Here is a 16705-nt window from a genome sequence, read left to right as displayed (position 1 = left end):
TTGCAGTCTTAGCTTCAGAGTAAGATTGGAGAGCTATTTTCCAGTGGAAGATGTTAACATGTCATCTCTCCACAAAGCAGGCAATAGAAGGGCATAACCTGGTCACTACCTGGATTGACAGCACCAATTGTATCATGGCTGATGATAGCTTACAGTGCCGAAGTAAACTGGTAGGATCTTGGGGGGGGGGTGTCATGCTGAGCTATGACAATGTTTATGCACACTTTTGTAGAGTTAGGCCACATCTTGAGCTAGGGCTACTCATCCAGAATGGCCAAGAGACCACTGAGGGACTTACATAAGGATTCTTGAGGATTACGTGAGGCCCTGTATAGAGAAACAGGAGCAGCCTCATGTCCACAAGCCCTGGTCCTCATGGGTGACTTCACCCTGATTTGTTGGAGGGACAACAATATTTGTTGGAGGGGCGATCCAAGAGGTTTCTGGAGTGCATTAATAACCTCCTTCTCTAAGGGATAGAGGAGCCCATAAGGAGAAGTGCTATGCTGGACCTTGTTCTCACCACCAAGGAGGGGCTGGTGGGGAGTGTGAAGCTCAAGAGCAGTCTTTGCTACAGTGACCATGAAATGGTGCAGTTCAAGTTCCTTAGGGCGGTGAGGAGGGCACACAGCAACGTCGTTACCCTGGACTGCAGGAGATCAGACTTTGGCCTCTCCAGGGATATGCTGGGCAGAGTAGCATGGGGTAAAGCCCTGGAGGGAAAAGGGGCCCAAGAAAGCTAGTTAATATTCAAGGATCACCTCTTCCAAGTTCAGGAGCTATGTGTCCTGACAAAGAGGAAGATAGAACACCAGGAGGCCTGCATGGATGAACAAGGAGCTCCTGGACAAGTTCAAACACAAAAAGGAAGCCTACAGAGGGTGGAAACAAGGACAGGTAGCCTGGGAGGAATACAGAGAAACTGTCTGAGCAGACAGGGGTCAGGTTAGGAAGGGCAAAACCCTGATAGAATTACATCTGGCCAGGGACATCAAGGGCAACAAGAAAAGCTTCTATAGGTACATTGGTGATAAAAGGAAGACTAGGGAAAATATGGACCCTCTCCAGATTTGAGTGCACCCTCAGCAAGTTTGCCAACAAAACCAAGCTGTGTGCTGCGGTCAACACGCTGGAGGGAAGGGATGTGCCATCCAGAGGGACCTGGACAGGCTGGAGAGGTGGGCCCATGAAAACCTCATGAAGTTCAAGGTCAAGTGCAAGGTCCTGCACATAGGTCAGGGCAATCCCAAGCACAAATACAGGCTGGGCAATGAGTGGATTGAGAGTAGCCCTGCATAGAAGGACTTGGGGTTCTAAGTGGTATTAGAGCCAGCAACATGCATTCACAGCCCAGAAAGCCAACCACATCCTGGACTGCATCAAGAGATGTGTGGCCAGCAGGTCAAGGGAGGTGATTCTGTCCCTCTACTCCACTCTTGTGAGACCCAGTTCCAGGGCCCCCACATAAAGACCCTTCGAGTGGGTCCAGAGGAGAGTCACAATCAGGGGGATGGAGCACCTTTCTTACAAGGACAATCAGAGAGTTGGGGTTGTTCAGCCTGGAGAAGAGAAGGCTCCGGGAAGACCTTATAGTGGCCTTCCAGTACTTAAAGGGGGCTACAGGAAAGATGGGGAGGGACTCTTTATCAGGGAGTTTAGTGATAGGATGAGGGGTAATGGTTTTAAGCTGAAAGAAGGTAGATTTAGATTAGATATAAGGAAGAAATTCTTTACAGTGAGGGTGGTGAGACACTGAAAGAGGTTGCCCAGAGAAGCTGTGGCTGCCCCCTCCCTGGAAGGGTTCAAGGCCAGGTTGGACAGGGCTTTGAGCAACCTGGTCTAGTGGAAAGTGTCCCTGCTCATGACAGGGGGGTGGGAACTAGATGACCTTTTGGGTTTCCAACCCAGCCCCATTCTGTGATTCTATGACTAACAATACAGGGTTATCTTTGTCATGGTCTCAAGTGAACTCTGCTGGATAAGAATGGCACTAGCTACTCTAGTTAGTAAGTAGAGTACTATATCCCTGAGACACTAGTACACTGATGATAGCTAAACAGACGCCCCAGTGAAACGAGAAACCAGGACTAAAAGTAAAAACAGATCTTATTACTAGGACTAAGTTTTCTCTCAAAGCAAAAGCCAAGACAGCTAAGCTAAATTCTACTTACTGTGGGACTGCTCATATCAGGAGGTGTTGACATATCCCCAAACAAGTCCATTTGGTCAGTCCCCTTGAAGCAAGAAATATTGAAAGAATTGGTATCTGTTAGAGTTCTTGCAAGAGCAAGAATCAAGCATTATGCTGATCTACTGTAAATGCATCTATAAATACTGCTTTTTCCACACAATGTGGAGGCAGTTATGAACTCCTTAATGGCATCAGCATAAAGTTCTAAAATTTAACCTACCAGTTTCACTTTTTCAACTTGATCAGCAGGTAGTGCTTCACCACCATTCTGTAATAGATTGATAACAGTATCAGCAATAATTGAAGGATCTAAACTTGCCTTGAACAAGGGACTTGCAGGCTTCAAAGAGTAAATGATGAAAAAAGGAAGTATGAGGGAGATCACTACTCAGCATTAATTCTTTAGGACCCTTTTATTTCCATTTCAATGTAACTGGGCACCTGATATTGCCTCCATAATTCTGGCAGTGTAAACAAAGTCAAAACTAGTCGTTTTGCAGTAGCATACCCAATCAAGTGAGGCTGAGTTGGAGTGACTTACCTTAGTCTTACTTGCTTCTTCACTCTAAAGAAGAAAAGAAGGCTTTTAGTACCTAGATATCATGTAGAATATCCAAAGCCTTTCCATCTGGAGAGCTTACCAGAGCTAGAAGGTAAACAAACTGCTAGTACAACTACCAACGAGCTTCAAGTAATCCTGGATTTAGACAGACCTCAGTGTCAAGTCTTACAAGAGCCCAAAAGCCAAGCCAAAGTTGAAGCAAGCTTTGGTTCTTCACAGACTAATACAGCTTCTGTAATTTTACTCACCTTTTTCTTGTCATCATCTTCCTTCTTCTTCATATTATATATTAGTTGGAAGAGGTCCTTAAGATCAACAACTAGAGGCTCAGCCTGAAAAAGAATGTAGATTTCAGGCCATGTACTACTCCTCCCTGGACTTCCACTGAAGCAAGCTATGCACCAAGCCAAACTTTCCAAAATGGTGCAACAGTAAGGTTGAGATAACAGGAAAAACAAGAAAGCTTATGCAGAATCTAAGGGTAATGGGGCACAAACAGTTTAGGACTGTTAACTCCACAGGAAAAGTGGATGTATTTTTTACTAAAAAACATGCATGTTTGTAGTGCAAGATTACATAAGTGCATGGCAAGTCCTAATCATATTTCCCCAAAAGTACAAAGTTTATCCAAGCTCTCTGGTAGTCTCATGAGGGAAAAACCATTTTGCATTTGCCTGTTTTCTACCAACTCCAACACTGAACCTAGAGAAAGCTTCTATAGTTAAAACTCCATTTATTTTAAACAGGTTGCAAATAGTAATTCAGCAAGGCAAGCATAAGGTAAGATTATCATCACCTCAAATGTATAGAGCAGCTTTAGGCGGTATCTGTGTCAGGATGAAAATCTAGTGTGAACTAGAAAGGCACTGCATTCCCTGCACATCTGTTAACAGGAATGATTTGATTGGTTGCTGAAATGGTGGCAGGTTCAGCTATACCTAATTGGAACTTTTGCTTGAGGCATACAGCAGCTGTGTCAATGTCTAAAGTAGGACAAGTCCCCCTGTTCAGCCACTACCTTTGTCTCAAGCAGGGAATCTGCTGATCAGATCTCACTGTTTATATCTGAGAATCATACTCTCCTATCAGGGGTTTTAGACATGCAGCTGCAGCAGAAGCCATTTCAAGAGTTATCACCTTTGAAAAACAATACAGCTGCAGCAGTCTAGAGCTGCAGAAGTCCTTCTCAGATAGGCAAGTTTGTGTTAAAAACAACAAGCAGCAAGTAAAGAGCTGTCTACAGCTTGGATAAGCTTATAGGCTGGCAAGCAGCAGCCTGTGGTGAAAACCCCTGGGAGAACAGACTCCGCTCCAGAGCACACACAGAAGCCTTTTGTACTTAATCTACAATTCCAGTGAAGCCAATACAACACAGGACTCTGATAAACTAATAAAAGAGGCTTAGGAGAGGGTGTTACAGCTGTTACTAAAGTAGCAACATGCTCCAGCAAGAAACCCCTCTAGTCCCATCTATAGTGGGTCTGAAGTTTCCAACAGGTTCTCCAGGAGGGCAGGCAGGAATGTGTATGAAGAAATTACTAGCTTTGGAGTCTTGGCTCATGAACCTATTATAGTGACTATTATAAAGACATTATCATGACAAGCTAATAAACTGTTTAGGAAGCTTCATAATACTCAGCGGTAATTACAAGTAGCTTGTTTTCAATACTGCTTATGTGCAGATTCTCTTCAGAGGCACAAACTCTGCATACAGGATTTCTGCATGGGGGAAACCTATCACAGAAGGATCAGAATCTCTCCCAGAAGTAACTCTAGGAGGACCAGACCTGCCATTCACTAGCCCCAGAAACACTAATCGCAATTGTGTAAGCCTGTTTTCACTGCTGCACAAGACAAAGCATCATGAGAACTGGACTAGTGGAGTGCTAACACCATTCCTGTTAATTCTGAGTGAAGCTCTGGCTATTTGACTCAAGAATTAGCATTCTCACTAACAGGCCGCTGTACAGGAAAGCTCACAATAATGGCTCTGTTCATATCAATGACTTCCATGGTGCACAGACATGTTATGCAAGGTTGATCATAGTAAGCAAGGCTACTTGAGTGTTATTCTGGACTACAGAGAAACTGAACAAGGTAAGAGCCACTGGTGATACAGTCAATTCCTACTGCCCTCCTCTAGAAGAGTCTATCCATGTGTGCTGGTATTCCCCTATACACCATAGGGCTACCAGCAAAACACTACACCCTTGTCACATGTTAAGTGTTCACACAATAGCTTTATTCATAGGAAGTGGAAAAGGGTGTCTGATCCATACCTGTTGTGCTGTTTTTATAGCAAAAAATTGGTGCTGGCCTTCTCCTCCACATATATAGCCAAAGGCACGATTGTCTGTTACATCCCGAGCAATAAAGGAGATTTTGTTTACTGGATGCTCATGCTCTATGACCTAGAATTGGGAAAAAAAGATGCATTGGCTTAAATTGCTGGAGACTAATAGCTGCTCTTCTCTGCAGTCAGGATGATTGAGACTGTTAGAAGGCTTCAGTTAAAGATTCAGATTTATCTGCCTTTGACTAACCACAATAGGCTGTAGCTATCTTTGTGGTAGAAGGCTTCAGCATTACAACCCATTTCATAAGTCAATTTTTGTATGTAGAAGGGGGGCACAATGTTGTTAACAAATCTAGTTCAGATTGGTCTAACTTCCAAGTGCCTCACTTACTTTAAGAATCATATTAAGAGAATAAGTCATATCTTACCCCAGTTTTCTCATCTATTATCTTGATACCAGAGAGGGAGATGTTCACCCAGATCTTCTGTTTGTGTTGACCCTGGGAACGGGCTGCCACTGCAATTCCCTAAAGAGTATGAATATCAAAGTATTGATGAGACTTCTGTTAGATTGAGCTTTAACTTTTTTCCTTACATTCCTCATGAGCCTATGGCTGTGACTGTACCAGTGCTCATCTAGTCATGCCTATGCAACTGCACAGTTAGAGCAGCATTCCACTTGCAACATATAGACCAGGTTTGAAGTGACACCTCAGAACTAGATTATGTTTCCTCTGTAAATGTTTTAGAGCTTTAAAACTTATCTTAGTTCACAAAACTGTTACAGTAGCAGCATCTTTACCGGCTTTCCTGGCCTGACTGAAGCTATATGGGTGTTCTGCACTTCAGAAGTAATCGTCTTTATTGCTGAAGGATCTCATTTATTCTTTGGCTTATCTGTATCTCTTGGTGTCACTATTGCCACCAGATGCCAACTTGTGCTTTGATGTCATTTTTAAATTGCGAAGAGCCCCCTTGTCCCCATTTAAAGCCCAAGCTCACTATTTGTGATCACATCCATGCTATTAGCATCCATACTGCATGCCTACAGGAGACCCAAAGGAGCATTTCTAAGCTATTAGAGAAATATTGTCCTTTGAACAAGGGGTTACAGCTTTAGAAGTAACATCCATCTAGGATGGTGCTGTTATTATGTTACCATCAAGCTGTATTTGAAATTGTGCCAAAGTGACCATTTGATCTGCCTTCTGAAGGCTACCCAGAAGTTATTTCTTACATGCCAGCTCAAGCCCTTACCTTCAGTTTCATCATTGAATCCTGACTCATTTTGTCTCCTCTTGCCTCTGGGACATCATCAATGCCAATCAGTTTAGCTTTGTATCTTACTCCATCACCTTTAAATCTGGCCAAGAGAGATTCATCTGTCTTTTCTGGCCCTGGAGACAGAGAAAAGTTTTGGTTGGGTATTTTGGTGTTTATTTGCTGTTTTGTTTTTTGTTTGGTTTTTTTTGTGTTTTTTTTTTTTTTTTTTAAGAGAAATGTCTATGTTGTGACTGAGATCTTTTAAAAAATCTACCATATAAGTACATATTAAAACTGTCCCTTGAGTATAGCTGACTAACAACCCCTAGTCCTTCCAGTGCTGTGTGCAATGCAAGAGTTAATTCTTTAAGGTCACAGTGCTCTTGCAGAATCTGGCCCCAGTTCAAAGAGTGGAGCCCAGTGCTTAGTATTTGGAGACCTCAGAACAATTCTTTGCCACATAAAAGACTGAAATATTTATAGGCAACAGCCAAGTAGATGTAAGTACTAAACAAAAACACCAAGCAGAAATGGTACTTCCCATGGCCATACAGGATGTTCAATAAGCCTTTCAGATATTAGTCCCTAGTTCTGGTGCAGTCAGATCTCTTCTAGGTGTGCAAGAATCTCCTGGTTCCTGTACTAGAACTTTCTATCAGCACCATCATTTCTACAAGTAGTCCTGGTACTCCTGTCCATGTAAATCACTTAGGATTTTACCTAATTCGCTACTTCTGCTGTTCACACTACTTCTCAGAACTGCTTGCTTTTCTTCTCTGCATGCTCAACATACTCTAAGTGTGTACCTTGGTATGTATTTCTGTATAAGAATTATATTTACATAACCTAATCTACCAAAAAATCTATTATCTGGTCTACAATAATTCTTATATTTTCTAGCTTCTCTGGACTAGAATCTGTATCTATGTCCAGAGCATTCATCCCTCTAGCAGGAGGGGAGGAAGCAAGTTCAGGTTCCTGGATGGTCCTGGGTCTGGTCACCTCCTCAGGAAGCTTTTAATTCTCTGGGCTTCTGGTGACTTGTCAGGCTCAGTAAATGAGTCATTTAACAAGTAGAACTGAGCTTTAGAACTCAAGGCTAGAAAAAAACCTTTCAAGCTAACAGCTTACCTTCTGGTTAGGTTTATTTTACTAGCTTATTTACTCACTTTTCCAGTCAGCTTGAAGCCTCAGTTATTTTAATTATGCTGTGAGAATGATCTTAGTTTTAGGCAAGTGCAAAAGATTAAGGACACTGAACTAGAAGAGGTGTTCAAGAAGTAAACATTTCTTACCTTTCTTTCTTTCCTTCTTTGAATGTTGTGCTTTTGGTGGAGCCTGTTGTTCAGGCTGGCTGTTGACAGTTGTAGCTTCAGCTTCAGTAGACATGATGAGATGGTGGTCAGCTATGATTGCTGTAGTTTTTAAAAATACAAATAACAATCAGTAGGTAGACATAATATTTTACCTTGAAGAAGAAATATTCTTATTAGACCTGTTAGTCCAGTTTTGTTCTGCTGAGCACTGAAGCCCACAAATGTCTGAAAGTTTTAATAGGGATCATATAGGAAGTTTGACTCACTGTCTATTCACCTCGGGCTACAGAGAGCATGAAGTTATGACCACTACATGATGAACTCTCACCTCAGTAATACCTAATCAGTAGATCACACTGACCTACCTTCACAGGCTGTACTTGCATCATCCTGTTTTAATCTGTCAACCTTTAGCTTTTTACCCTTTAAAGCTGTTTATAGAACCTCAGATATTTTGTTTTATTCTCCTCCAGCACTGCCAGCTGCATCTCTGTAGTAGGATAGGAGAGAATGCAAGAAACATTTGCTAGGATCTGTTCCAAACACCCATGAAGATGACACCAGAACACTCAAAAGCAGCCACTAGATCTTATTCATGTTTCTATAACCAGTGGAAGTCTGAGGTTATACCACCCAACAGCGAAAAGCAAATAAATTCCTTAGGCTGCAGACAGACTGTTCTGGGAAAAAAAAAAAAAAAAACACACAACAAAACCAAAACCCCACACCCTTGTCTCAGTAACAATCAAGTAACCGTAGTGGTTTTTTTTTTAAAAAATAACAAACCTGCAAGTTAACAGAAGTTATGAGACTAGCATGACTTAACTCTTAAATCTATGTCATGAGACCCTTCTGCCTCTGAAATACAAGATACATTAAAAAAATAATCTGTAGTCACTATTTTTTATTCCTACATAGCTGAAGCATTGACTCATACTTACCAAATAGGGACTCATATTGTCTTTATGAAATTCTGAAGACCATCTATACTCAGCCAGAAAGAACTGGACGTTCATATCTGCTACAGAAACTGTTCTATGAATCTTCTGTCTGGGGTATTGCAGTGGCTTCAGTTAGTCCCTTGAATTTTAGGGTGGCAAATGAAGCCAAGAGATTGTTTAGATGATTAAGTAGCTGGGCTACCCTCTACTAGTAATTTTCCCCATATCCAGGCAATCAGCCATAAACCAAGCCACCCCTTTTATTCAGCACATCATGTGAGACATACTATGTATCCAGCTACAAGTGCTGAAGCATTGCATATCCTCTAGCATTAGAAGCTTGTAATTCTCAATAGCCTATTCCTCATTTTCCTTAGTTACAACTAGTGCTTTATGCATTACTTGGAAGTTACTTTCAGGATTTTGCTCTTACTCCTGCCTTTTCCTCTTCCCTCAATTCATTACTAAGTCAATAACTACAGACTGACTCACCCAACTTGCCACAGAGTAATGGATATCAATGCCTAACTGGTTCTTAACCTAGGAAGAACACAAATTCCTAGGTCTTTAAAAGGGAATTCCACCCTGAAGGCCTCCATTTCCATTTAGCAAGGAAGGAGGCCTTTAGGGAAGTAGCTGTTAATATAAGCACAGTTAGATCTAGCTGCTTACCAGATGGTTTGTGAATTGCATTTAGCATTGCTCAAGTAAATCAGAGATAAAAGTGCTCATATGGCAAAGATCTCTGGCAGCTATACCTGTTCTTTGTAAGCAACTTACCTGCCAAAAGCTACGGAGCATTTGATGCAAGACAGCAAAGATGTTGATGTGAAAATTTCAAGTGGCTCCAAGTAGAAATAGATGTTAGAGGAAGAGCTGATATAGCAAACCATGGTTATTTAGGAAATGTCATCACTGAAAGAGTGGCTTGTGTGCCCAGTCTGACAAAGTAGCAAGTGGGAAACTATTACAGCCGATGGGGATTTTGCAGGCTACTTGCACCAGTGCTAAAAAGGAGTGTGCCCATTGAAAAACCACACATCAAGCCAGTAAAGTGAAGCCTGCAGTGAATTCTACTCTAAAACTGGCGTAGCTTGCCTATTTGTATAGTTTTGGGCAGAGGTAGTCTTAGACTTCAGTGTAGTGAGCCTCTCCCTAGATTTATCAAGTCCTTCAGAAATAGAGAGGAAGGAAAGACAGAGTTAAGGTTGAATCATTAGTTAATCACTCACCCCCATCTGGAAGGTTACTGTTTAGAGAACAGAAGGAAGAGACCTGGAGAACAGAACTAAGACATGCTCTGTAGGACCTGAGTCATAACTTTAGGACATTCTGCCCTGCTCCGTGCTGCAAAGAAGAAATAACAGTCTCGAGACACTGAGTCCTGCCTGTCAGTAATCCTGCTTTCCCAATTTAATTTGTAGAGCTACACACACTTCTGCTGTTATACAACCACAGCAAGTACCTCACTCTGAAGTAAAGTTAAGAGGCAATAGCAAGCAAAAAAACCTAGGGAGGAGAAAATATGCACAAGCAGGGCTTCACTTTAGTAACTGTAAAGTGGTAGAAATCCAGATGGGCAGTTGCCATGTTTAAACTCTAGTCATCATTCCACTATTGCCCTCTGCTTCCATCCTATGGAAGCCAGACAGCACAAAACCCCAAGGTGGAGGAAGATGAGCCAGGATACACACAAGACTGACTGAACCCTTGCAAACCCTCCCTATCTTACTGTGGAGAAGTTCATTCTCAGTGTTAACAATACAACTTGAGAAGGTTAGTGAGGGCTTTCTGACCAGTTTGTAGGACATACTTTCCTATCTGAGGTCTGGCACAGTGCATCTCACCTAGTGAGAGTTCACACTACATGACGTTTATTTATCATACCTTTGGAGAACTCAATGTCTTTGAGAATCATATCTCTAGAGCAAGAGAATTAGGAGAGCTAAGAATAAAAGGATAGACAAAGGCTGCCTTAATACATGTTCATACTTTAAATAACTACTTCCTGACATCTTAAGCCACAAGACTATCACAAAATTGCCTCAGGCTTTACCTTAACATTCAGTTTTGGGTCCCTCACTACAAAAAGGACATTGAATGACTCGAGCGTGTCCAAAGAAGGGCAACGAAGCTGGTGAAGGGTCTGGAGCACAGGTCGTACGAGGAGCGGCTGAGGGAACTGGGGTTGTTTAGTCTGGAGAAGAGGAGGCTGAGGGGAGACCTCATCACCTCTACAGCTACCTGAAAGGAGGTTGCAGAGAGCTGGGGATGAGCCTCTTTAACCAAGTAACAAGCGATAGGACAAGAGAGAATGGCCTCAAGTTGCACCAGGGAAGGTTTCAACTAGATATTAGGAAGCATTTCTTTCCAGAACAGGTTGTTAGGCATTGGAATGGGCTGCCCAGGGAGGTGGTGGAAGCCCCATCCCTGGAGGTGTTTAAGAGTTGGGTCGACATAGCGCTGAGGGATATGGTGTAGTTGGGATCTATCAGTGCTAGGTTAATGGTTGGACTGGATGATCTTCAAGGTCCTTTCCAACCTAGATGATTCTGTGATTTCACTGGGGTGGGGAGCAACACTGTGTAGCTAAAGCTAGTAGTAATTTAGTCTACTTTCAATACAAGAGTCTCAAACAATTAAGTTTGTATTCTATGATTTAGACCCAAGTTAAACCCATGCAAGGTCTTTGTCACACTCAAGTTTGGCTTATCGTAATGGAAAGTGCTGGTGTGCCTTACATGCAAGTAATTAAAATGAAGTTAAAAACTTCTTCTTGTAGTTCTTGCTCTTACTCAGAAGGCTTCCTTTCACAGTACTCAGTCCCTTAGTATTTCCTTACTCAGACTGCAGGAGTAAGGTGACAAGAGACTAGAATTGTTCTATTACACTTGAATTCTGAGTTCTGAAAAAAGCCAGCCAGAAGTATGGCAGAGTTAGAGATGCATGTGCTTTTATCCAAGGACAGGCATGACTTCAGTTATACTGACATAGTGAAGAACAAGATCATTCCCACAGCAGCTATGTCATCAGACTGTTAAGTGACGCCTTTTGAATCTTCTCCATGTAGATATGTCCACTGGTATCACCACAGCTTAATTACTCACTATACAATTGTATGATCCATTTTAACTACTATGCTAAATGCACCATTTCAAGAGTCTTAGACTGCAGATTTATGGATGTTGCTACTTAGCAAGAAGTGCCCCAAACTCTTGCCTGTATCAGTAGATACACACCACATTTTACTCACCCACTTCTCAATTCTTCAAAATTTTTCAAAAGGGCTTGCTAAGAGACCACTAATAGTACCTTTCTCCTTTCCTATAGGAACTATCCTGTGAAGAGCAAGTACTGATCACTCCTTAAAGAAAGGCCATTTCAGGACCTCAACACACAGGCCCTGAAATATGAGTCATTACCTACTCTCAAGTCAGGCAACTCTCCATTCAGCATTGTACTAATTTCCACAGATCTACCCTGGGAAAGTCAGTCGTAAGACTTTGGGCATACCATGCTCTTGGTGTCTTCTCTGAACTCCCTACAAGGACAGCTGTAGATAGTCATGCTTGAAATACCTGTTTCTTAGCAAGACTTGAAGCACATGCCAAACAATTTTGTTGAGCAACATTTAGTTTCCCTTAAGACATGCTTTCCAAGTTATCCCTTATTTGAGCAAGCAGTGGCAACATGGCTGCTCCCTTAATGATTATATTTTTGCCCTGTGCACAAGGGATTGAGAATCTTCATTATGGCTTGTAGTCTGTCATGGGATTTAAAGCCTGACAATAATCCTCACCCAACAGGCAGGCTTTTTCTCCTCAGTGAAGAAAGATAATTGCCTTAATATTGATGAAAGCTTGTCTGAGAAGAGGTTAGGGACACTGAAAAAGTCAGAGGCAAGGCAGATAAGATAAACATCTGCTCAGCAGTCTAATACTTTGTCCTTTTCACAGCCTGTGCTCCTTATTTGTCCCTTTATACTACAAGTACATGATTCAGCTTAAAGAGTTATTTTATGTGAATATTAACTTCAAATTAGCATCTGAGAGGCCAGGAGAGGACAAGAGAAGCGTTTACTGCCAAGTGCAATATAGCCTGTTAGGATGAAGTAGGAACCAGCAGCACAGCAATAGTTCAAGTGCTAAACATGCTTCCAAGGCAGGTTGTTCCCTCCCCCGCACCTTCTTGAAGCGTTAGCCAAGTTATTCTGCTTAGAAGGTTGTATTAAGACCTGCACAATGTATCCTTAGAAATCTCTAGCCATCAAGTTCTTGACAGAAGCATTATTTTCAGAAGGCTGGTAAACAAGCTATCCACTTGAGTGAATTCAAGACTTCATTTTTGCAGGCTAAGGAAATAGATTAAAGGCTAAACAGCAATACATACAACGACTAGCAGGAGTCAAAGTTGTAAAGCCAGATTCAATTACTAATAATGGACTATCTTGACTAGTAACATTCTACCCACATTATAAGTATAATAGTGCATTTGTGTAAGCCTCTGTATGACTGACATTTGCATCTAACAAATCCCTATGCACATAACTGACTGTCACATTTTCTGCCTAGTTCCTGCTGCAATGGTAGTGCCCCAAGTAGCCTTGAGAAGCACTAGGCATGCATTAATAAATCAGAAACATGAATGTGCTATTAAGACTTTTGCCTTTTAAACAGGGTCATTCATGCTGAGGAGTTAAATAACATATCATCTTAAATGTTTTGTTTCATTACTAAAACACCCATAGCTCTAGCATTTGACTGTGTCTAAGAGTTCAAATTGAATAAATCTTCTGTAATATGACACAAGATTACCATGATTCTGATGGAAAATTCCAGCTGCTTGTTCTGCTGCAAGCGTTACCATTAGTTTGTTTCATCTATGAAAACAATCAAATTTGTCTGTTAGGAACTAGCATAGCCAGTGACTAATATATATGAAAGATACCAGCCTTATCTACAGGCAGGTTACACCTGATATGTATTGTTCACACTTATGCATAACAAGTACCTGCTTAAAGACAAGTGGAAGATAGTTCATAGACATCTTGGGAACTGCTCCCCTCCAGTTTACAGCATGGCTGGAATGCAAGAGCAGCATCACTTGCCAGAAAGATGACTTAATAAATGCTCTTACACTGCTAAGTCTAACCCAAGCTCCTGTGGTTAGTCTTGTAAGAGACAACAGAAAAGGATGTTGACCTGCCTTGCCTGGCAATTGAAGCTATCTGCCATTCCCACAATCAGTAAGGTCTAGATTAGTGATGCCCCACCGCTCAGTTTCTCCTGCGGTTCCTTGATAGCAGGGAAACCAAGATCAGTCTAAGTTCAAAAAAACCTGTTTAACTGTCCTGTTTAGGCAGTAGGTAGTTAGAAACATGATTTGTGGTTAAGAGATCATTTCCATGGTATCATGGCCTCAGTTAAGCCTGTCTGCCAGAATATTTCTAGATTAACAGGATTTTTACTTTAGGAAACTTCATGCAACTTGTTTTAAGCCCCATTTGATGTTCTGTCCTCTCACCTAAGAGATGGATCAATATTTTGCTGAGGTATTAAGGCAGCCTTGTGCCAAGGGCTTCTTCTGCCAACAGGAATACCCTTTTGGAATAAGCTACATCTGTACTAATATATTGCAGGATACAGCACATAGTGCAGCTACATACACAACCAGTAATGAGAATCATGAAAGGGTGACATTCACTTACTTCGCGAGATAGAAGTGTGGTAATGAACGCATCAGGGCATACCTCCTTCATGCTGCTCCCTTCCCCCAGTACCAACAGCAAAGTAGATAAAGATCTCAGTACTGTAATTAGTCATATGAGCTACAGATGTTGGTATGTACCACTGCTGGAGCAGGATCATGCCTGTGAAACTACCCAGACACCTTACTAGTTCAGTCAATTTGTCAAATGCTATTTCATCAGTTGATCAGAATAGTCTGTTCCCATCATATCAGTGCCTCAGTCTCTAAGCTGCATGGGTTTTAGCAAGAACAGAGAAATTCAAAGTTCCTGAAAGTGTCTTCTGCACACTTGAATCACTGGAATCAGAGCCAAGTGAACATCGCTAAGTTAGCAGCTGGAACTGAACAGGTTGTTCAGTTCAAGTGGTGCAATTGGATCAGTATTTTTTGCCATTGTACTATGCTTTTGAGCACATAGTTTCTGATGAGATAATTAGTTACTTCTCAACCCAGCTACCACAATAACTCTATTTTGAATTTTTCTTCCAGTTGCCATGGGAATAAATACAGCTGTTGCAAGAGTATTAGAACAGAGGGCTCAGGAAAAGTCATGACCAGTTTAAACAAGCTGTACCTGGCTAATTGATATCATTCCAAGCTGTTAGTAAGCATTACCCTCTGCTTACTTTAAAGGAAGAAAGTTAAATGCTTTTCATGAACTAGTGCTATCTGGTTCCCTGAAGACTTAATCTCAAACTGATGGAAACTATCACTGTCATAGTCTGTTTGATAGAGTTACTCTTCAGACAGGAACTTCAGTGTCAGAAAGTAGTATCCAGACACCTAGCTAATCCATCTCAAGTTATGATTTGTTCCAGGAATAACAGCAATTTGCAACAAGTCTTGGTAGCAGCCTTTCCAATCTCTGTTCAGCATTTAGCATTCCAACCTATTAGTTCATTTAGATTAATAAAGCCCTTCACTCCATACCAGCAATATCAGCATCTGAACTCCAGATTCTTCTTCCAGAAAGCAATTGATAGATATCCCAGTATGCTCTTTCTTGATAGAAAGCTATTCAGTTGGCAACACAGGCTTAATACACTTAGGTTATCCACAAGAGGTTTCTTTATATCAGTCTTCCAGAAAAGACAGCATGCTAAGAGACTGCTCTTCTATACCACTCTCTCCAGTTTCCAGTGCTGAAGCCTCATAAATCAGTGACTCCTGAGCCAAAGTTCAGTTGTCAGTTCTAGCTGTTGCTCGGGAAAGCATCACCTGCCTACTCACAGGCAGTGTGCACCGTTTGATCTTCTGTCAATCCTGCTTGTTGAGTCTCACTGGGTATACCAAACAACCTGGAAGCAAAGCAGTTCTTAATCAAGGGAGCTAGTGTTTATCCAGATGCAAACTAGTTTGAACTAGGCAACAGCTCAAACACTTCATTTCCAACTGTACTCCTAACTCCTTCCTGCCTAGAAGGGCTGTTTCTGATCTTCTTGCTAGTTAGTATAGCAAAGAACTCTTGCCAATAACGATGCTTTTCACTCCCTTCCTCAGAGCAGGAACTTGACACATACTGAATCTGTTATCATAGGTTATTTCAGCTGCATGCTGTTAACTGTCCAGTGCTGGCAGAGTTATGTCCCTTTACACTCTGGGTGTGTGCAATCTGTACTGAGAGAAATTGCATATGTTCTGCATAGCCTATGCTGAACTGTAGGTGTTCTCCACCTGTTCACGAATGCATCTGTACAAGCAATAAGATTTTGCTGTATTATTCTTGCATTCACCCAACCTAAAACCATGCAGTCATGGCTAGTGTCAGGTACTAGTTTGTTTACCCAGCCTGATGATCCCATGAACAGCCAAAAACCTATTCTTAAACACTCATTTCAGCAGTATTTGAAGAACCCTCCACCTAGACCCCAGCTACTGCACCTGTTATTACAGAAACCTTTGTAGCAGTGTAGGAGTCACTCCATACCTGCCTCCTGTAACAGATGCAAGTCCTGTTATTAGAAGACTGATGAAAATTCTGTTTACACCTTAAGAGGACAGGATCTTCTACAGCAATTTCAGTCCTCAGTTAGGTATTATGAAACATACTACTTAATACAAGTGTTACTCTTACCTTCAAGATTAGTCATTACCAATGGTACCAGCTCTTCCTTGTATACGCAGCAAGAAAGACAATGAATAACTAAATAAGACTCAAGTCTAAAAAGGTGGTAAAAAAGATCTATACCAGAGGTAAAAAACAATTAACCAGGATTTTCAGAGCTCCACTGCATCTCCTTCAGTAGCTGTTCTACTAAACAGCTAGTCATCAAGTTTCACAGATTACTATTCTGCAGTAAATTTCCCTATTGGTAATTGTCATTATATATATTTGTGATGTACATTAGAGGAAGTTTACATTATTGCTCCTAAATCCAGTTTTTAAGG

At 41.5% G+C, this 16705-nt stretch overlaps 1 protein-coding gene across 2 annotated transcripts in view; it reads right to left on the bottom strand.

Annotated features, from left to right (window-relative positions):
- The window catches only part of DAB2 (DAB adaptor protein 2), a 28105-nt gene that overhangs the window by 6817 nt on the left and 4583 nt on the right, over window positions 1-16705 (bottom strand). Inside the window, exons 2-9 of one of the 2 annotated variants that reach the window (XM_074813297.1) lie at window positions 7608-7727; window positions 6307-6446; window positions 5478-5576; window positions 5033-5164; window positions 3002-3085; window positions 2733-2756; window positions 2412-2459; window positions 2172-2234 (exon numbers count right to left, since the gene is read on the bottom strand). In XM_074813297.1, coding sequence (XP_074669398.1) covers window positions 2172-2234; window positions 2412-2459; window positions 2733-2756; window positions 3002-3085; window positions 5033-5164; window positions 5478-5576; window positions 6307-6446; window positions 7608-7701 — 684 coding nt within the window. In that variant the 5' untranslated portion in view covers window positions 7702-7727. The remainder of the gene's footprint in view (window positions 1-2171; window positions 2235-2411; window positions 2460-2732; window positions 2757-3001; window positions 3086-5032; window positions 5165-5477; window positions 5577-6306; window positions 6447-7607; window positions 7728-16705) is intronic. The other variant, XM_074813298.1, reaches the window with a different exon arrangement.

The sequence above is a fragment of the Strix aluco genome, chromosome Z (genome assembly GCF_031877795.1).
Source record: "Strix aluco isolate bStrAlu1 chromosome Z, bStrAlu1.hap1, whole genome shotgun sequence".
Taxonomy (NCBI): domain Eukaryota; kingdom Metazoa; phylum Chordata; class Aves; order Strigiformes; family Strigidae; genus Strix; species Strix aluco.
Note: the sequence above shows the minus strand (reverse complement) of the source record. Positions and strands in the feature narration are given on the sequence as shown.